A 21,284-nucleotide genomic window follows, 5' to 3' on the forward strand; every position below is an offset into this window, starting at 1 on the left:
TTCCTACTTGTAGCTGAAGGGCAGACACTACCCTGGCACCAGGCCCCTGGATGGGTCTGGGGCTGGAACCCCCTAATAAGCATTTCTTGCCACCGTCGACCAGAGCTCAGCTGGGTTTCCGCCTTTCTGCAATGCTGCTCTTTGAAACACTTGTCTCTGTTCTGGTGGCTCCAGGGATAAAGTAACTTAAGCGTTCAGGGTGTCTGAACCTGTGTGATGGTGGAACCCTCCACCTTCCCTTCCCCCTGCCTGTTGCCATCGAGGGCAAAGATGAGGTTCGCTTGAGCAGGGCTTATTTCTTCCCGGCTGATTTTCCAGGCAGGACCTCTCCCTGCCGGCTGCTCCTGTCCTGTGTCCCCCGGGATCTGCCTGCCTGCCACTGCTCCTCAGGAATCAGCCCTCCAGCCCCCCGCCCAGGGTGGAGACTGGCAGGTGCACACAGGCTGTTCTGTTCCCTGTCCCCATCCCTGCCTGCTGGCGTAGTGGAAGGAGGGGTGGGCATCCGAAGAGCAGCCTGTCAGCACGTGGCCCCCGCTTCCTGCCAGGCTGGCTGGCTGGCGAGCCAGAGCAGCAGTGAGGACTACAGCGGGCGTTTGTTTTATTGTCATCCAGAGCTCGTCCCTCCGTCACCAGGCTGTGGGGTGCGCGTCCGTGGCCTGACAGCCTGTACTCTCTGGACGCGGGGGCATGGTTTCTCCCTGGGAGGGCTGGCTCAGCTCTGATTTCGTCTCCATGGCAACAAATCGCAGCTGCCCTGGGCCCTTACTCCAGCTCAAGTCCACCACGCGGGCGTGGGCAGCTTCCAGCCTGCTCCCAGGCTCCTAATCCCACCTTACTCAGGGGTCTCAGGCCGCTGGTGGCTCCTCCTCAGGCTCCTGGCCGCCAGGTTCTGGTGCCTCTTCTCAAAGGCCTGGAAGCAGGGAGTGGAGAGGAAGGGTGTTTTTTTATCTTCACCTGAGGACATTTTTGCATTTACAGTGATACCTCGGTTCTCGAACATAATTCGTTCCAGGAGGATGGTCGAGAACCGAATTGTTTGAGAACCGAAGCAATGAAACCAATAGGAAAGCGGGACTCCACAAAGCGTGACTCTCTCTCTGCACTCACACTGATGACGCAAGCAAGGCGCGCTGGGCCGAATGAACGCCATTCGGCTCATCTCGGAAGTTCGAGTTCCAAATATTTGTTCGGATTCCGAGACAAAAGTTTCTCGAATCTCCATTTGGTCGAAAACCGAGGCGTTCGAGAACCGAGGTTTCACTGTATCTTGAGATAGAGCAGGAGGGAGAGAGGGAGGAAGAGAGAAACATCTACGTGAGAGAGACACATCGAGTGGTCGCCACCCATACGACCCCGGGACGACGCTCTGACGCTCTAACCGCTGAGCCAAACCGGCCAGGGCGGGAGGAAAGGTTCGTTAGCTCCCTCCTGGGCCTGTGCTGTTTGTGCCCAGCTCCTCCTGTCCCTGGGGGAACAAGAGGCCCCTCCCTCTGCCCCAGGCCCACGTGCCAAGGTTCAGAATAGATCTGACTTGTGAGCTGGGAAGCTGTGCTCAGAGCAAATTCGGGAAGGGACACGCAGGGACCATACCCTACAAGGGCTGTGTGAGTGGCAGCTGGGCCCCAGGCCAGGCTTGTTCCCAGCTGGGTGACGGGCAGGCCTGGGCTGGGAAGGAGGCTACCAGCTATATCAAGGGCTCCAGAATCCAAGCTGTTTAACCAAACTGACCCTCCCTGAAAATGAAGGGGTCCTGGGTGGCAAGCAGGGAGGGCCTGTGGCTCAGAAATGTCCAGGTGTGGCGCTGGTTTTGGAAGGACCTGCTGGAGTTTGGGGGTGCCCCACAGTCCCTGAGAAAGGACCCAGCCCTCGTCTGTTGCTGTAGCTGCCGGGCCACCTGCAGCTGCACCACCCGCCGCCACGTTCGCCAGGCCCATCTCAGGTGTCTGAGCCTTGGGGACAGTGGTGAGAAGGCCCCTAAGCGGGCCGACCGCTGCCAGGGCACTGTGCTCCCCGTAGCCCCCGTCCCCCTGGGGCACTGAAGGGCATGTGGCCAGGAGGGTGTCATCTGAGGTGTGTGTACAGTACAGGTTGCAGACTGAGTAGCTCCAAAGACCGCACTTTGAGAGCCTTAGTTCTAGGAGTCAGGATTGAAACAGGATGAGATGGGAAACCGATGTGACACCCCACTCACTAGCAACCATGCCAGCTCCTCTGCCCCTTGGGCATCTACCCAGCGCTGCCATGTTGCTGCCAGGCGCCTGGCCTGCTGGGAGCCCTGGAGCCGGCGGAGCAGTGCCTCAGGTGCCACCGCCGCAGGTGTTTCCTCCTGGGGGTGGGGGAAGAGGCCCTGTGCGCATCCTGATGGTCAAGAGCATCGCGACCCCTTCATGGCCAGGAAAAGGGGTAGAGCCAGGGGCCTGAGTCAGCTCCTCCGGGGTCCTGCTGGGACGAGCACTGGCCAGGGAGGCCCAGCCCTGGCCACGGCTCAGGCAAGCCCCTCCGCCCAAGTCCCCCAACCCCACCCGCTCCACGCATTGCTTACCCAGCCACCTGCTATCCACCTGGCCCTGGCCCTTGGGGGCACTGGTCTCAGAGCTGCAGTCCCCTCCTGGTCCTGGAGGGGCCGGGCCCGGGCCAGCAGGCCAGTCCAGGCCACTGCATCCGGAGCTGGACGGCACTGTCGCCTGGAGAGGGGATCGAGTCAGAGAGGTTAACACGCTCGTTCAGGAGGGCAAACCCCCTGGTCTGCTCCTAGAAGTTGAGCACTCCTGGAGGGCTGAGCTACCAGTGGGCTGAGTGAGCACTGTGCCCCGCCCCCCCACACCTGCCCAAGCCCCCGGCCCTGGGCTGCTGCAGCAGAGAAATGACAGGTGGGGCAGGGCGGAAGGTGCTGTTTCCGGGAGTGGCTGAGAGGCTCCGGAAGAGAAAAGGGAATGCAGCTAAATGCAGAGGACGAATTTGCCAGGGAGCGGGAAGCTCACTTCCAGGCTCTTGAGGGCTGCTGACCGGTCACCCCTGTACTCCAGACATCGTCCTTCCCGGGGGCAGATCTTACCCGGAGCCTCCTACTTGTGTGGGCACATGTGGAATAGTTCACGTGCTCCCACACGGGGTGGATCAAAGACAGCTACCACGCGGAGAGAGCTTACCTGTGCCAGGCTCAGTCTGTAAGGTGGGTGTTACTCTCCCACGAAAACTCGACAAAGTTAAATCACTTGCCTGAGGCCACACCTCTCAGGAGTGGTCTGACGCTGGGATCTCACAGGGACTCGGCCATCACGGGATGGCACTACACCTGCTCATGGTGTTGGGTGAGGGCAGAAACCAGGGGTCTGGGATTCAGCGCCCTAGTTACCATTCTCAGCACTGACTTTCAGTTTCTACAAGCCTCAGTTTCTCCATCAGGATTGGGTTCCTTGCCTGCCTTTGCTGACAGGAACGGAATGCAAGTGTTTACATACATACTCTGGAAATAAAATTGTCTGGCAGCACAGATCTAGAAATAAAATACCCTGCCCAGCTGGCTCAGTGGACTGAGCATCATCCCATGGACTGAGAGGTCTGGGTTGGATTCCCGGTCAGGGCACATGCCCGGGTTGCGGGCTTGATCCCCAGTAGGGGGCGTGCAGGAGGCAGCCCATCAATGTTTCTCTCTCTCTCCCTTCTTCTCTCTAAAAAAAAATCAATAAAAACATATTTTAAAAAATACCCTGAGCCCCCAGAATCTGCTGTAGCCACAGCCCAAATCAAATAAGTGGATTCTGCGAATAGCCAGTCAGTCCCTCTCCATTCCACTAAAAACAAAGCCAAACACTTCATCTTTTGTCTTAGACTCTTAGTCCATTAGCCAGCTACTTCCTGGCACTCTGAAACAGGATTCTTGATGATGTCAGTTCATCTTCAGGAACAGTGTGCTCTTGCCAGTACCTTGGGCTACGTGCCCCACAGGGACACATCCCTGGCCAAGCAGGGCCACCTCTTGTGCCTGACTTTCACTGAGGTCTCCTCCCTCCTGCGGGGCCGTCCAGCTTTTGCCACCATTTGTTAGTCTCAGAACTAACTGCTTCTGGTCTAGAAGTTATCTTTGGGTAGAGAGTGTTATGCAAGAGAAATTTTTTCATTCATATTTTCCGGTTTTTCTGTAATGAGCATGTTTTATTTTCCATTTTTAAAAAAACCCTGGCCGGTTTGGCTCAATGGTTAAAGTGTTGGCCTGTGGACCAATGAGTCTCAGGTTTGATACTGGTCAAGGGCACGTACCTCGGTTGGGGTTCATCCCCGGCCCTGGTTGGGTTGTGCAGGAGGCAACCAGTCGATGTGTCCCTTCCATGTTGATGTTTCTTTCTCTCTCTCTCCCTCCCTCCCTCCCACTCTCTCATGATAAATCCTTGGCTGAGGATTAAAATAAAAAACATGAGCCCAGCTGGTGTGGCTCAGTGGTTGAGCATCGACCCATGCAGCAAGAGGTCGCCGGTTTGATTCCCCGTCGGGGCACATGCCTGGGTTGTGGGCCTGATCCCCAGTGGGGGGCATGCAGGAGGCAGCCAATCGACATTCTCTCTCATCGATGTTTCTATCTTTCCTTCTCCTTCTTCTCTCTCAAAAATCAATAAAGAAAGAAAAAAAAACTTGACAAAAAATTGCTACTGTGCCCATATCCCTATCTTGATGCTAGACTGCACCACGACAGAGAATGACTTCAGGGGCCTAACAGACGGTGACCCAGCATTGGTCCTTGCAGCAGACCTGAGCTGGGTTGGCACTTGGTAAATGTTTGCTGACGGACAGGAGTGGTCTGTTTTCCAGAGCCAGGAGGCCCAGAACTAGGGAGGGGTGTTGTCCCCAAGGCTGCTGGGCCCCTGGGGAAGCATCCAGCCATGCCTGCCACCGTGGGCCGAAATAAGATGCTTCTGAGGCCCCTGGCCCTCTGGTCATTTTTGGATCTCCTATTCCACCTGGACCCCACCTCACCTGCTTCCAGGGGGCTACAGTGTCCATCAGCACCAGGAGGCGCCCTCTGCTGGCCAGCCTGGGCCACTGCCTGAGATCGGCGCTGGGCCAGGGGTGGGCTGTGCCCGTCTCCGGGGCCTCCTTCTGCGACTCCAGCCACACTCTGAGCAGCGCTGTCCGCCACTGGGCCCAGTGGGTCCGCAGCAGGTGCCTGTGCCCAGTCTGCTGGAACTGGGTGATGGCGACCCGCTGGACACGGCCCTGGGCGGTTGACTGGGCCCAGGCCTCCAGGACCCTGGGGGACAGGGAGGAGCCCACACCCAAGGCCGTCAGGGCCAGGGCTCTCTGCAGCTGTAGGGAGCCCTCCCCAGCCCTGGCCAGGGCCTGACGAAGGGGATCTCCAGTCAAAGGCCAGAGCCCTGCTCCCACCCCCCACTGCTCTGCTGGAGAACACGGGGTTTAAATGGGCATCGAGGACAGCAGAATGTCACACAACAGGGACAAGTATCCCATTCCTAGGAAGGACAGTCCTGCCAGCTACACTTTGCCTCTCCCGTCCTCACAAGAACCCCATTTACTGAGCACCTGCTGTGTCTGTGTCTGGCCCTGTTGACGTTCGTTATCTCTAATCTCTGGGCCACCCTGCACAGCAGGCCTGTTACTCCTTCGGCCTTTACAGTTCGATTTCCCCAAGCGGGTCACACGGCTGGGAGAGCAGAGCCGGCATCTGGCCCGAGGACTGCAATGCCAGGACCACCTCTCCCTATCACCCCAAGCCTCCAGAGCCCTGGCCGTAGCCACCAGATACCCCCGACCCCTGCCCCAAACCAGCTCCAGGCCCAGGCTGGAAGCACAGTGAGGGGCTGCCCTCAGGCCACGGGCACCCACCTGGCGCTCAGCTTCCGGGCAGCATGGGCTCGGCTGAGCCGGTGTAGGCGGGACTCATGCTCCCACAGCGTCCAGCACAGGGCCACCTGGGCCTGGGTCCGAGCTCTCTCTTCTGCCGGCTGGCGGGCCTCACAGCACTGGCCTAGGGCCACTCGCCACGCTACAAAGGCCTGCTGGGCCTGGGCCCCCGGCACGTGGCTTCTCCAGCGAGCGACGGAAGCCTGGGCCACGCGACGCTCGTGTGTCTGGGCTGCGGTCACTTGGGCTTCGCACCACACGGCGCAGGCGGCCCCCAGCACCCGTCTCCTCGGGACATCCTGGAAGGCTCGATGCCAGACGGGGAGCATCCCTGCGTCTCTCGCAGATCTAGCCCAGGCCTGGGAATGGCTGCAAAAGGGGGGCAGCGGAGGGGCCCAGCTGCCGTCACAGTGAAAAGTCAGTTATTCAAAAGTACACCCGCAGCCCACCCCCAGAGTCCTACAGGTTACACAGTTTCACACACAACCAGGCCTGCGCCTTATAAACCAAGGGGCTGATGCGTAACCGGGAAAGTGCGGGCTTTCGTTTGGGGCCCGGTGCCCGCACCAGCTCAGGGCAGCTGCTGCCCAGGCCAGACCCACTGATGGACGGCCCCTGCCTCCCCTCACGAGCCCGCTGTGGGCACAGTCCCCCACTCCTGAGGGGCCAAAAACTGCCCACGGCTTCAGATGCGGAAGCACAGGGTCGGCGCTTCGAGGCCTCTGTTCGCTGGCTGTGGGGTCACTAAATGCCTGCGAGTTTGTTTTTTATTTTTTATTTGTTATACTTCTTCCTAAATGTGTTTTTGGAAGGAAGAGACAGAAGCATCGATGCGAGGCCCGATGCGCGGAGCACCGGCTGCGGGTCTGATCTGCGTGGCGGGAGGAAGGAAGCGCCACCCGCGCCCGTGCTCGCAAGCGTAATGGGCTGTGTGTGTCACTAGCACACCTCGGTTCTTAAGACTCAGCCTCCTTGGGCTGCTGCATACGGAGTTCCCCTGCGCTGACTCCCCAAACAGCACGTGTGCTGGGACGCAGGCTACGGTGGATATCGGAGGGGTTCATTTCGGCGTCTTAATTGTACCCTCTGAAATCAAAGGACTGACCTGGCCAGGAGGAAGCTGAGGTGGGATGAGGGGCTGAGCCACCCCCACCTCCCCCACGAGCCCGTGGAAGGTTGTGGTCATGGTTGTAAGCTCCAGGCTGCGGTCCCCCTGCACGTCCCACGTTTCCCAGGCCGCAGGCCTCCAGCCTGGACTCCCCTGGAGCTGCAGAGCCACCCCCTGCTTTTTCCAGGGTGGGGGCGACCCTCAGCCTCCACTGCCAGGCCCACCCACCTGCGCAGCAGGAGCTGCTCTGGCCTGGCCGCCCTCTGCCTCCTCCGCCTCCGGTGAGCCGCCGCCTGCCGCCAGCTCTGGAACAGGGCCCCCTGCAGGCCCTGGCGGTGAGCCCGCAGCCACCGCTGGCACTGTTCCCGCAGGAACTGCTGCCCTGTGGCCAGAGAGGCGCTGCAGTCCCACTGGGTGCTCCTCCTGGCCTCCCCCTGGCCCCGGTGACTATGGGCCCTGCTCAGCCAGACCTCTGCCCTTACCCAGGTGGAACCAGAGGAGGCTACTCTAACTGTCTTGGTTAAAATGCTTTGGTTAACCCTGGCTGGTTTGGCTCAGAGGTGGGAGCATCGGCCTGCGGACCAAAGAGGCACATACCTCGGCTGCAGTTTGGTCCCCAGCCCTGGTTGGGGTCACGTGGGAGGCAACCAATCGATGTGTCTCTCTCACATCGATCTCTCTCTCTCTCTCTTCCCCCTCCTCCCTCCCTCCCTCCCTCCCACTCTACTTGAAAATCAATGGAAAAAATAATAATAAATTCATAAAATGCTTGGGTTACAGGTGTCCTACTGGTGACCAGGCCACCCAACTCATAGAGTTGTTTGGTTTTTTAAATTTTCTTGGTGATGTTTAGGAACCCTGAGGATTTCATAAAAATCTAGATTTCCAGCCTTTCTTCAGAAAAGTAGGTCTGGCAACACTGGGCCGGCCTTCCTGGGCAACTGGACACTTGGGCGGAGGAGCAACGGCCTCCCGTGGGGAGCACAGCTTTCCAGAACCGCCACGTCCCCACCCGGAGCCCACTGAGCTAGGCGTCGGGGCAGTGGGACACCTCTGAAATGTGCCCAGGGGTCCCTGCCTTCTGTGCTGGGCTCTGAGGGTGCTCTGACTCCCGACAGCCAGGTGATGATGACGAGGATGAAGATGAACAAAAACCCTGCTAGGAGCTGGGTTCTGAGCCCAGCATGTTGGTGGATTTTCTCACAGGATCCCCACAATCCCCGTGAGGTGGTACTGCTGTTATCCCCGTTTTACAGGTAAGCAAGCTGAGACTCAGGTTAAGTAGCTTGTTGTTTCAAGTCCACATAGCCAGGGAATGGAAGTGGGGACATGAACCTGGGACCTGTGCCCCCAGATCCTGTCCTGCCACCCCGGTCCGGGACGTGCCCTGTGGGGGTCCCACTGCTGGGCTCTGTGCTGGCGGATATGGACTCCAGGGTGTCCCCGATGGACCCTGCCCTTCACCCTTGGGGCCCGTCCCAGTCCCCCACTCACTCTGCCAGCAGGACGGCCAGCGCTGCAGGGCATCTCGCACGGGTCTCGGGCCTTGCTCCCCGGCCCGCTGCTCTGCCTCCCGCCTCTGCTCCAGCCGCCGCCGCCACAGGCCCAGCGCAGCCCTGCGGCTCCCATCGCAGGCCCAGAGGGCAGCCAGCTCTCTCTGAGCCCCTTGGGCCACTGCCCAGTGGCTCCAGCTGAGGAGGACGCTGGGAAAGGGAGTGTCCACCCTGAGGATGGTCACTGCCATGGGGGGCCAGACCGGCCCACCCCTCCCACAGCAGCAGCGAGGGGGGTGGGGCGACTCTTCTCCCTGTTTGCACCTTGAGGGAGAGTCGTTGCTGGGGGCTGGAGGACTGGAACACTACTCAGAGGGTCGCGGCGCCAGGTGATGGGGAAAGCTGGGGCCCCGGACCTCCAACGCCAGTTGTGTACTCAGCCTCAGTGCTGCACGTCGCTATGGATGGACTGCGTGCCACGTGCCAGGCGCTGTGCTGGGGGATGCACGTGTCCCCGCTGAAGTGAGTACTGTTATTACCCCCACAGACAGGCTGATGGAGGCACAGAGAGGTTAAGCAACTTGCCCAAGATCGACAGCCAGGGAGGGGCAAAGCTGGGATTAGAACCCAGGCAGACTGACTCTGAAGCTCTGTGCTGTGAGGGACTCCATGAATGAACCACAGCTGTGACATCTCTGAGCGAGAACAGCCCTGCTGAATGCCGCGCCACCATCTCCCTGCATACTCCTCTCAGGAGGGCTGGGGGTAGGAGGGCAGAAGGTGAGAGGACCTGAGTCTGGCGGCCAACTGACTGGGACATGAGAGAGGAGCCCTCTGGGGTGCAGACCTCAAGGGGATGCTGCTGTGAAGGTCACGGATTGAGGGGAGCAGAGCCGGGGGCAGCACGGCTCGCCCGTCCTGGGCAAGGGTCCCTACCGCCTCCGAAGGGTGTGCTGCTGCCACCTGGCCACACGCTGGGACCGCTGAGCCCGAGCCTGCCCGAGCAGAAGGCACCGCGCCCCCTGCTGCCGCCCTGCTGCCCACAGAAAGCTCCGCCGAAGGGTGTCCAGGAGGGCGGGGGCCCTGGAAGCCTGGGGAAGCGAAGTGGAGTCCTGGGTGCCCAGCCCTGCCTCCCCTTACCCCCTCCTCCCACCTGTCCCCTACCCACCCTGACCTATCCCAGCCCTGCCCCTCACCTTGTCCAGTGAGCTGCGGGGTGTGTTGCAGCCCAGCGAGCCCTCTCCTCCAGGTATGCTGCCCAGCGGTTCTAGGGCCCAGATGGTCCTGGTACTGTCTGATGGGGTACCCCGATCCCATACCCTCGAGTGCCACGCCTGCAGGATGCGCCTTAGCATCCGATGCTGCATGCCCTGGCAGAAGGAGCTATAGGAAGGGGGCAGGTGAGTCCCTGGGCCCCAGCCCCAGCCCCTGGTTAGAATGACTGCCAAGCAGGGGCTACTCCTAGCCAGGCCCCTGGGAAAAAGCCGAGCTGGAAGGTGCTGCCATGTGCCAAACACCTGGCCAGAGCTCTGCCGGCCGCACACCAGGGGCTCTAAGAATATCGATGCCCACCAGGTCCCACCCTCAGATTCCCATCTAACGGTCTGGGTGTGGCCCGGGTTTCCTGACTTTTCCAAAGTTCCCAGGGTGACTCTCCTGAGCAGCTAAAACCAAGACCACCACCCCACCTGTGCCGATCACCTGGATGACCCTTGACAGACTCCCGGGGCGGGTGGGGGCCATGCAATTGAAGAGGGATGGAACTGGGCCCCAGGTCCAGGGCCCCCAGCCTCAAGAGGCCACATGCATAACCACACTAGTACTTCCGCCTCACTCAGTAATAAAGATAGGGAAACTGAGGCCCAGGGGAAGGCATTTCCTCAAATTCCAAACAGCAGCAGACCTGGGATCCAAACACTCATCTCGGGTCACACGGCAGCAAAGATATGCCACAGGGAGATACCGACTGTGCCCTGATGCCCAGAGGATGGACGGGGGGTGGGGGGCTTCGTTCTGAAGGATCACAGTGAACTGAGTTTCCCTGGAGTTCCAGGGGTGCATTAGAAGAGACTGAGGGTCCAAGTGGACCACATACGTGTGGGACTGACGGATGTCAGGTGTATGGCTTTCAAGGACAGATTTCTTAACCCTGCAACTGCTGGCTTACATTCTTTCTAATGTCCCGTGAGGGAAGCTGGCCCCTCCGGACCTCGCCACTCCCCTCGCACAAAACCATCAGCCTGGGCTCTGAGCCCCACTTTCTTGCTCGTGATTCACAGTGTGATCTAGAGCAGGCTGCTCGACCACTCAGCTTCAGGTTCTCTAGCTGCACAGTGAGGCAAACGGGGGCAGGGGGGTAAGAGGCTCCTTCACCTATTCAGTTACAGTGTTTATTCCGCGCCGGCCACAGGCTGGGCACCTGCAAGGTGCTGGGAGACAGAGGCAAGGAGACAGATACAATTCCTACCACCAGCAGGCTCCCACCTAGCCGGGAGATGGGAGAGAGGTGCCGGAGATGCTGGGGAGGGGGAGGAGCATTAACCCAGCCTCCCCATCAAGTTCAGCCATCTCGGTAGGAGCGTGTCTTCCCATACCTCTGCTTGCTCACTATCTCAGTGCCCCTGGCTGCCTCTCCTGGTCCCCCCACCATGCTGTTACAGGCCCCAAGCTGGAGCCCCTGGGAGGTGTGGGATGTGGCCCATTCCCCCGGGACACCCCTCCCGGTGCTGAGCACTGCCATGTGCGCCCCGTCCCCCAGGCCCAGCCCGGCCACCAGCCCCTGGACACCTACTTGGCCCGCTGGCGCTGGGCGAGCCTCGCCTTCCAGAGCAGCGGCACCGGGTGGAAGGCCAGCCTCGGGCCTTGCCCCTGGGGCAGCCCCTGGGCCTGCGCCACCCACCCCAGGCCATGGGAGGTGGCCCCTCCAGGGGCTGAGCTGCAGAGGGCCATGTTCCCTGAGAAGCAGTCAGGAGACAAATCAGCCATGTCCCCAGTGACCTCCCTCTGCCCAGAGCCACTGGAGACTGCTGCCTCAGGCCCCCTTATGAAGGCTGCCCTCACGGGCGCTTCACCCTCCCACCACCCCCAAACCCTCCCCTCCAGAGCACCTCAAAGATCCATCTTCCCCTGGCAGGGTTTGGTGGGGGCAGAGGCCATGTGTGCCACTCACCCCAGGAGCTTCCCGGGAGCAGGGACCACATCCCTTCCTGGAGGAAGATCAACAAAGTCTCCTGCTTAGAGGAGCTCATGATGGGAACAGGTCCAGCTGAGGCAGCCCATTCCAGTGACCCGTTCTGGACCCTCCCAGGTCCACCAGGCTGCACCCCAAAGAAAGGTCCCACTTCCATTGCCTCCCATTTCAACAATCCATAATTCAACGTGGCCCCCTGCAGGAGCTTAAGGGACACTGTGTGCTGGGCTGGGAGAAAGAGGGCCCCCCAGTCTGATACTTGCTCACCCACCTTCTGCGGGCAGAGGGACAGCTGAGTCAGCTTTGCCCCACCCGCTGCCCGGAGCTGCTTCATCCACATCCACTGTCTCAGGCACATCCTCGGGGCTCCCATCTGGTCAGCCCTGCGCTCCTGATACTGGGCCCCGCTTCTCCCCAGCTGCTGCCAGGCCCCGAAGCACCTGGGAGAGCCCAGAGAAAGGGCAGGCGCTAAACTCCGAGACTGCGGCTACAGCAGCCTGCCACGTGCCGGACTCACTCCTTGGGGAAGCCACGTCACCTCTCTGGGCCTCAGCGTTCTCATCTGTGAAATGGGGCTGCTGCAAGGACTTGACACCATCACCTCCGGGAGCCTGGATGGCCTCAGCAGCCTCCTGCCTGGCCGCCCCATTCACTCTTGGCCCCTCCAGTCAGTTCCTACTCGGTAACCAGTGGTTTCTTTCGAATCTCAAATCAAATCATCTTACTCCCCTGCTAAAATCCTCCAGTGGCAGCCTCCTTGCCTGTATGATAGTTTCAACTCCTTCCCAAACCTGCAAGGTCCCCCACACACCTTACCAACTTCATCTCAAACCACCCCCGGCGCCCTCCGCCCATACTAGCAGGGCTGCAACTTGACTGCTCTTCTTGGAGTTTTCTGAGCTTTGCTGCCCCGGGCCTTTGCACATGCTGTTCCCTCTGCCTGGCGCTCTCATCTGCTCTCCCTCCACTAGCCAACTGCTCATCCTTCACGCCTCCGCTGAACTCTGACCGAGGTCAGCCCCTCTGTTACAAGTTCTCATAGAAAACTCTATCGGGCCTGGCCGGTGTGGCTCAGTGGTTGAGCGTCCATCCATGCACCAGGAGGTCGCTGGTTCAATTCCCAGTCAGGGCACATGTCCAGGTTGTGGGCCCAACCCCAGTGGGGGGCATGCAGGAGGCAGCCAATCCATGTTCTCTCTCATCAGTGTTTCTCTCTCTCTCTCCCTCTCCCTTCCTCTCTAAAATCAATAAAGAAAAAAATTATTATTATTATTATTTTATCCTTACCCGAGGACATTTTTCCATTTTTTGTTCAGATAGAGTGGGAGGGAAAGAGAGGAAGAGAGTGAGAGAGAGAGAGAGAGAGAGAGAGAGAGACATCGACGTGAAAGGGACACATCGAGTGGCTGCCACCTGCATGACCAACCAGGGCTGGGGACAAACTGCAACCGAGGTACATGCCCTCAGTGGGAACTGAACCCGGGGCCTCTCTGGACCGCAGGCCAATGCTCTGACCGCTGAGCCAAACCGGCCAGGGCAAGAAAAAAATTATTTAAAAAAAACACACAACAAAATTCTATCGGGGGATGCAATCAGAAAAATGCAGACAGCAGGCAACTACGGGACAAGCTACCCTGGTTTCTTCAACAGATAAACTGCAGGGAAAAAAATTCAGGGGGGGGCCATCGCTTACACAGACCTTAACGACTTGCCAACCAATCCAGCAGATGGACCTTATTTAGATCCCAATTCAAACAAACTGTAACAAGATGCATGCTTGTGAAACAATCGGCAATGTGAATGCCGACCAGATACTTGCTGGTGTTAAGGAATTATTGTTCATCTTCCAGGTGTGGGCGTGGCCTTGTGGGCAAGTCGTGCAAAAGAGGACCTATCTTTCAGAGATGCTACAGAAATATTTATGGATGAAATGCTATGCCTGGGTTCACAATAATGTAGAGGGGGAAGTAGATGGGGTACATTTGAAAGAAGATTTCTCAGGAGGTGATTTTCTGGAAGTTGGGTGATACACAGGTGTATTAACCATTTTCTTTCCTTTTGTGGAAGATAAAAATGTCCCATAATTAAAAAGTTAACAACAAGGAAAAAAAACTCTTATAGATCTGTGTTCCTTCCCTTCACAAAACTGAACTCAGGTGGTCTTCACATACACCCCTTGTGACCACTAATTTCCTGTCTGTCCCCCACCTGGTCGCGGGTTCTATATGGGGCAGGTGCCGGGCGGCACTCGGCTTTAGTTATACTAAACGCCAGCTCCTGGGGGGTGTCTAGCAGGTCTCAGGCTCTCAGTAAATGGTCGCTGTTTTCATTTCTTAGTTCATCTTTGTCTCTCAAGACTAGAAGGAGTCACGAACTCAAAGGGCATCTCCCAGCTGCATCCCACCGGCCGCCTCAGGGAAGGGGACCCCCACTCCCAGCCCTCCCACTTCCACCTACCTGCGGAGGCAGGCTCTCTGGGGCTGGGGGGCCAGTGGGGCCACCAAGGCTGCATCTGCAGCGGGAGAGCAGCGGGCCTGGGGGGGCCTCCCCATGCTCTGAGTCAGCGTGGCCCCGGAGGCCTCTCTCCGGACCCCCTTCTCCCGCCTGGCCCATTCCTTCTGGTAGCACCACAGGAGGAAGGCTGTAAAAGGGGATGAGAGAGGGAGTCGGGGGGAGTCAGGGTCAGGAGGGCCACCGACGCCTGGGACGCCAGCTGTGTGACCTCCAGCCGGTCGCTCCTCATCTTTGGGCTTGTTTCCCCACGAGTGAATGCCGTCTAAGGGGCTTTCCCGGTCTAACACTCAAGTTTTGGCTGAGCCTGTACCAGCATCAATGGCATACAAATCTCATACTGTGCATCTTTGAGCTGGTCACTTAATTTCTTTTTTTCCTTTTTCTTTCTTTATTGATTTTAGAGAGAGAAGAAGAGAAAGGAAGAGAGAGAGATAGAAACATCGATGAGAAAGAACATCAATTGGCCACCTCCTGCATGCCCCCCACTGGGGATTTGGCCCACAACCTGGGCATGTGCCCTGACTGGGGATCAAACTGGCGACTTCTTGGTGCATGGGTCGATGCTCAACCACTGAGCCACACTGGCGGGGCAGGTCACTTAATTTCTTTGTGCCTCGGTCCTTCTCAGTAAAATGGGCACAATGCCCTGCCGGGGTCACCATGAGGCTCAAATGAGATGGTGCCTGGGAAGTTGCCAGAGTAGGTGCTCAGTAAACACTTATACACTCAGGTCCCCCTGCCCTGCCCTGTCGGGGGGCTCAGCCCTGCCCACCTCCGTCTGCTCCACTTTCCCAGGGCCCCACATCTCACCAGCCAGACGTTGCAGGGCCTGCAGGATCTGAACTCTCCTGTCTCCTCCATCTGGTCTCGGCCCAGAACACAGTGGGATCGGCCGAGGTCCTGCCTCTTCCCTCAGACTCCCTGGACTGAGAGGGAAGTTGCCCAGAGAGAAACTGATGCCCAGGGCTAAGGAAGGGCACACGACCCAACCTGTCCCCCTCAGCCTGGGCCAGATGCTGCCTGCCCGCAGGAGCCAAGGGCCCTGGGCCACCCGGCCTCTTCCAGGAAGTTCACGCGTACCTTCCCTGACCACACAGTGATGTGGGAGGGGATTCTGCTTTTGCTTCATTCTCTTCCTTACTACTTGGATTTTTAATACAAACATGTACTAGATAGATATTATTTTTTAAAGTATTTTAAAAATTAAAACTAAGAACAAAAACAATATATCACGGCAGTGGAAAATTGAGGAAGTAAAAAAATAGCCAACTTTAACTCCAGTTTTACAGAGATAACCACTAAGCACTATTTGCATTTTAGTGTTTTGGGGGTTGGGGAATAAAATATTTATTTTTAAGAGTTGTAAGATACACATAAAATAAACTTACCATTTTTTTTTATAAAAAAATACTTTTTCTTTATTGATTTTAGAGAGAGAAGAAGGGAGAGAGAGAGGGATTGGGCCCACAACCTGGGCATGTGCCTGACCGGGAATCGAACCGGCGACCTCTTGGTGCATGGGTCAATGCTCAACCACTGAGCCATAAAGGCCAGGCTAAATTGACCATCTTAACCATTTTGAAGTGGACAGTTAAGTAGTGTTAAGCCCTTCATATTACTGTGCAACATTTTAGTATTTTTCTTTCTGGTCTATTTTTAATGCACTGTTTTAGGTGCATAGAAAAAATATCTTAGATACTATTCTTTTTTCTTTTCATTTAACATTGTCACAACCATTTCTCCTTGTCATCAAAAATTCTACACAAATATCCATAAAAGTGCTTCCAGGAAGGGGGCTACATGGGGAAGGGATGAAATCTCCCACTACATTGGATGTTTTTTCCAATCAAGAGTGCATGACTGCCGTGATTAGGAACAAAAATGAAAGGTATTGAAATGAAAAATAAAGGAAAAGAGAGAGGGGAGAATATTTTCAAGTTTTCATAAATATCATGCTGAGCCGTTGTCAAATATTCATCATGTGGTTAAACTCGAATTTTCTCACTCACTGCGCACTTAGGCTGTTTCAAAGTTTTCACGAGGATGAGTGATGTTGCGAGGGACATCTTTCTGCACAAACCTCTGTCCACACCTGCTGCTTATATCCTCATTCTCTTGCTGGGAGGAGTAACGGGGGACCAGGAGGGAAGGCTACCGGCACTGCCCAGGCCACAAAGACCACTCTGGGGTGTTCCCAAGCACCTGCTTCTCTGGGCAGGGTCCACCGCTGGCTTCGTTCCTGAGGCGCGTTGGCCCTGGCCTCCCACAGAGGGTGCGGGTCCTGCCCCAGCCTGGATGTGGGGCTGCCCTTGTTTCTGCTGCCGAGTCAGGCTTCTCCACTGGATCGAGACAGAAAGGAAAGAGGGACATTGGCTGCAGCCTCAAATGTGCCCTGAGAGGGGGCACCAGGGAGGGGCAGGGTCGGAGCTGAACATTTCTATCAGACGCCAAAGCCTGTGTTCTTAAACCAGGAGACCACCTTGCCTCTTTGGAAGTGCATGAATGAGAGCAGAGATGGAGCCCAAGAGGTAGGGCTTTCCTTGGGAGACCACACCTGGAGCTGGGTCCTCCCAGAGCACCCATTTCCCAAGGGGGGAAGAACACGGAAGTGCCCTCCTACTCCTGGCCCACGAACCACTAGTGAAAACCAGCAACCACGTATGTGGTAGAGTGCCAGCTACGTGCGAGGCAGGCTTCTGGGTCCCTTTATCTATTCATTTATTTTTAAAAAAACATTAGATAGAAAGATCGACGTGAGAGAGAAACATCATCGGCTGCCTCCTGCACGCCCCCTACTGGGGACCGAGCCTGCAACCCAAGCTTGTGCCCTGACGGGGAATCAAACTGGGACCTCTCAGTCTATGGGGCGACGCTCAATCTACTGAGCCACATCAGCTGGCTGAGTCCCTTTATTTAACCTCACAACCGCCCTCAGAAGTATGTACAACTATCATCCCATTTTAGAGATACAAGGCTAAGGCACAGAGAGGTTAAGTAACTGGCCTACTGTCACACAGCCAGAAAGTGTGAAAGAAAGTAGTGGAGGCAGGACATGAATTGAGGCAGAGCTGGTTCAGCCGTCTGGGCTGACAGCCACCTGCTCTGCTGGTGGTCACGCAGAAGGTATAACCTGTGCCCCAGAAGAACCTCCTCCAGAGACACACCAGCACTTTACCTTCCCATGACCCAACCCGAAGGTCCCTGACCTTTTGGAAGCTCCGGGCCAGAAGGGCCCTCGTGTGTCGGCGCCACGCCACCTCTAGCTGGGCCTCCCGGAGCCACAGTGCCCAGCGGAATGCCTGCAGACCCCTGCGCAACAGCCGCCGGTGGCCCAGGGCCACTGCCATCGCCACCGCCTGCCGCCTCCGCGCCAAGTGCTGCCAGGCTCCGAAACATCTGGACAGCAGCTGCCGGCTGCGGGTGGACCAGGGCTGATCAGGGAATGGGCCTGCCCCAGCCCGAGGGAGCAGCTGGGGCCTCGGCAGCACCCCATCACCCTTCCAGCCCTGACAGGGGGGATGCCCCAGGCTGCAGCGAAAGGACCTCCCTCTACTGGCGGCCTGGAAATCTCAGCCTGGAGGTGGGGGAGGTGGGGGCATGCCTTAGCAGTGACAATCCCAGAAGCAGAAGTTCCATCCCTGCCCCCGGGGCCCAGAGGCCCTGTCATCCCTAGCAGGGACAGTGGAGGAAGTCCCTCCCCCTGAAACCCTGTGTGGATTGGCTGTCAGGGCCTTATCTCTATCGGGCCCTGCTGTCCATTGGCCCAGGCCAGTGGGAGACGCGCTGTCCCAGCCCATGCCGTGGCCTCACCAGGCTGTCTGGGACTCCAGGGTCACGATGTTTCTGGCTTTGTTCTTGGAAAACAAAAGGACAAGGCAGCTCTCAGGCCAAGAAGGACAGGAGTCCCCTGCCAAGCCTGGAGAAGCAGGTGGCAAGGTGGTGACGAGTCTGCTAGTTTGGAGTGAGAATCCCTGGGGGAGGCAGCAGTCCCTGGAACACCCCCAAATCCCTCTCCCAGACTCCTCTGGCCTCTCCCTGCAGGGCACGTCTGGCTGGGGCCGCGGCAGGTGGACGGGAAGCTGTGCTCTCTTCCTCCCTGCTGGCCGGCTCCCGGGGGCCTTCTCCCCGCCTTCCTGCCCGGGCAGGAGACCCTGGCCTGCTGTGCAGAACGTGGAGGCGCAGAGTCTGGCCTCTCTGCGGCCCACCCCTTGAGGGAGCAGGGGGTCCCCCCTCTGCCTCCTGCTGCATGCAGGCCTCTCTCTCTGCCTTAGGGCACAGGCAGGAAGGACCTCCTGCTCGGGGTCCAGGAATTCCCCAGTTGGCACCCCCAGAGTGGTCTCCGGTGGCTGCGATGCGGGCTTGGTGCTTGCCTGCCAGTCTGCGAGGCCAACCTGGAGCCCTGGTGTCTCTGGGAAATCCACAGCGCCCCTGAGACCTCGGGGGTGTATCTTCTTCTCGTCCCAGGAAACGAGGCCAGGCTGGCTGGGCTGGGGGCAAGCAGGGAGGGCCTGGCCATTGCTGGTCCGGGGCTCCTGCTGAGACGGGCCTGGGGGTCGCTGGGGCTCCTGGCGCGCGCGGCGGGCTGCCTCGTGCTCCAGGCGTTGCACGGAGGCCAGGAGCTGGGAGATGGAGGCCTGGGATGGGGCCCCAGCCTGGCTCTTGACGGGGACAGCCAAGTCCTCCAGGGTGAGGGACTCCCCCAGGAGCCTAGAGGTCCAGTTCTCCAGGCCACTCCAGGATCTGGAGCCTGGCTGTGCGTGCCCACGGACACGGGCATAGCGTGCAGTGGGCCTGAAGCCCAGGCAGGGGGTGTCTGTGGCCAGCGGCCGGGGCTGCTTCAGGGTGGAGGGCGGGCGAGCCTGTGGCTCTCCAGGTAGGGGGCTTCCCGGGGGCATCCTGTGAGGCCAGTGGCTTTCCTGAGGCTCCGACCAGAGGCGGTGGCTGCCGCGACTTCCACACTCAGCCAAGAGGGCCTCCCTTGTGCCCAGGTTACTCTGCTGGACGGCAAACGTGCGCGCTGCCCCCCGGCGGGGGACACCCAGGGGCTGTAGGTTACTCTGCTGCTGGAATCTTGGGCTGATCAGCCGGCCAGTCGTGTCCTTCAGGGCAGGGCCCAGGCGGGGTATAGGCCTGGCCAGGTTGGTCTGGACTCGGCAGGGCTCCTGGAGAAACACTACCCTCGGGGAGGGTGTGGTGGCAGGTTCTCTTCTCCCAGCCTGGCCCGCGGGCACCCACCGGCCACGTCCACTGCTCAGGACGACACCTGGGCTCTTCAGGAGTCTCCGTTGCTCTAAAGAAAATATACACAGTCATGCCTGGGGGTGGGGGTGGGGCACTCAGCATTCAGTGCTCAGCGGGGACAGGTGGGGCTGGTCAGGCCGCAGAGCCGGGAGGGACAGGGTCCCAGGCAGGAGAGAGCCTGGACTTCAGAGGTCGGTGTCAGCGCGAGAGGAATGACACAGTCTGACTCTGCCTGGCTGCTCAGAGCAGGGATGAGGCAGGGTCAGAGGCAGGGAAGACGGCAGAGGGAGGCTGGGGCACAGGACGCTGTTGAGGAGTCCCAGGCAAGAGACTGGCATCGGGGGTGGCAAGGAGGGCAGAGAGGAGACAGATTCCGATCTGCAGTGGAGATGGAGGCTGAGAAGAGGGGCAAAGGGAGGGAAGGGAGGAGACAAGGAGGAATCCCTGATTTCCCCCTTGAGCTCAGAAGCCCTGGGCGGAGGCAGCAGCCGGAGATGAAAGCAAGCCCCAGTGTGTCAGACAGCTAAAAGTAAGCTGCTCTCGGGCTGTGAGGTGGGGCTCAGAGCCCTCCCTCTGATTGCCCCCAGCCCCTGAGACCATCCCACAGGAGAGGGGGCCTTCTGGGGGCTCGTGCTATGCCTGGGAAGGCCTAGTATAGTGTGGGCCATAAAAGTTTGTAGATAGAAACTAGAGCTCAGAGAGGTCAAGCAACTTGCCCACCGTCACACAGCTAGAACACAGAGAAACTGGCGTGTGAATGAGACTCTAAGTTTGGTCTTGGGCTGCACCGGCTCTGTGGCCTTGAACTCTGAGGCTCCCCAGCCCACCATCCTGGCACAGACGGACCTGTGGGAGCACCTTCTCAGCCAGGGCCCCCAGCCAGGCCTACTCCCGGTCCACCCTCTTCCTGACCTCCCTTCAGAACTTCCTGCCCCTCCCTGAGCCCCAGGCGGGGAGGACTCAGTCCTGGCCCAGCTGTTCCTATCCAGCCAATGTCTGGAATTAGTGAGGCTCTGGGCTGGCCTGTCTGGCCTGTAGGGGGCTCCGGGCCACTACCTAGAGGGGACCCTACTCCTGCCTCCTCCGACCCAGACCCACTAAGCCTCTTGCCTGGCTTCAGGGGGGTCGGAGGCCGGGGAGGCACATTCTCCTTGTGGCCGGTGTCAGGTCTCTGCTCCATGGGCTCCAGGGCAAAGCCAGGGTGGCAGCAGTGTCCCTGGTCCACACAGCCAGCAGCCTGTTTGATCAGACGAGATATGAGGGGCGAGGACAGGGTGCCCTGGCTCCCACCAGGCCATACCCCAGCCCTGGCCCTCACCCCCCCTTCACCAGACCCCCTTGGGGCCTCCTCGCTCTGCCCCTCATACGACCCCCTTTCCCTCTCATTTTCTCCTGTGGTCCAGCATCCCTGCCCAGCCCCAGGAGGGGGTGAGGCTCTCTGGACCCTGTCCCCACCCTCCCCCATCCTCCCTCCCTCCGCTCTAAAACACTCAGTTCCAAGCCCCAGGCACTCAGTGAAGGAAGTCATGCCTCCCATTCCTTAAAGATTTCGGCTCCTGGCTCACGGACGCTTTCTTCAACACATACCTGTCTAAGTCCTTGGTGATTTCACCACCCACGTGGACTAGCCCTCCTACTCCTGGCCTACGGGGTTGATCCTCTCTCCTCCCACCTTCACCCCCTCCCCCCGCTTCAGCGTCCAGCTCCCACGATTCCCCCAGACTTTGTCATCCTAAATAACTGCACCCCTCCATAATTTCTGAGTCAGAGCCCACCCACAATCTTTCCAGCCCATTCCCTGAGCACCCCATCCCAACAGTCTTTCCCTCCAGTGACCCCCCCCCCCAGCCACCCACACCCTTGGTCTCTTTTTGCCCGGTGA

At 58.7% G+C, this 21,284-nt stretch overlaps 1 protein-coding gene across 1 annotated transcript; it reads right to left on the bottom strand.

Annotated features, from left to right (window-relative positions):
* Nucleotides 1-832: 832 nt before the first annotated feature.
* CUNH1orf167 (chromosome unknown C1orf167 homolog) lies at nt 833-20,582 on the bottom strand. Its single transcript, XM_036256842.1, is given in 18 exon segments — nt 833-910; nt 1,860-2,035; nt 2,192-2,299; nt 2,302-2,326; nt 4,972-5,245; nt 5,839-6,225; nt 7,193-7,346; nt 8,459-8,667; nt 9,394-9,548; nt 9,654-9,840; nt 11,249-11,411; nt 11,915-12,087; nt 14,105-14,288; nt 14,972-15,090; nt 16,352-16,500; nt 17,368-17,575; nt 18,428-19,451; nt 20,501-20,582. Coding segments are annotated over 18 exon segments (3,855 nt in total).
* Nucleotides 20,583-21,284: the final 702 nt, after the last annotated feature.

Source organism: Molossus molossus, unplaced genomic scaffold (assembly GCF_014108415.1).
Source record: "Molossus molossus isolate mMolMol1 unplaced genomic scaffold, mMolMol1.p scaffold_m16_p_12, whole genome shotgun sequence".
Lineage (NCBI taxonomy): Eukaryota > Metazoa > Chordata > Mammalia > Chiroptera > Molossidae > Molossus > Molossus molossus.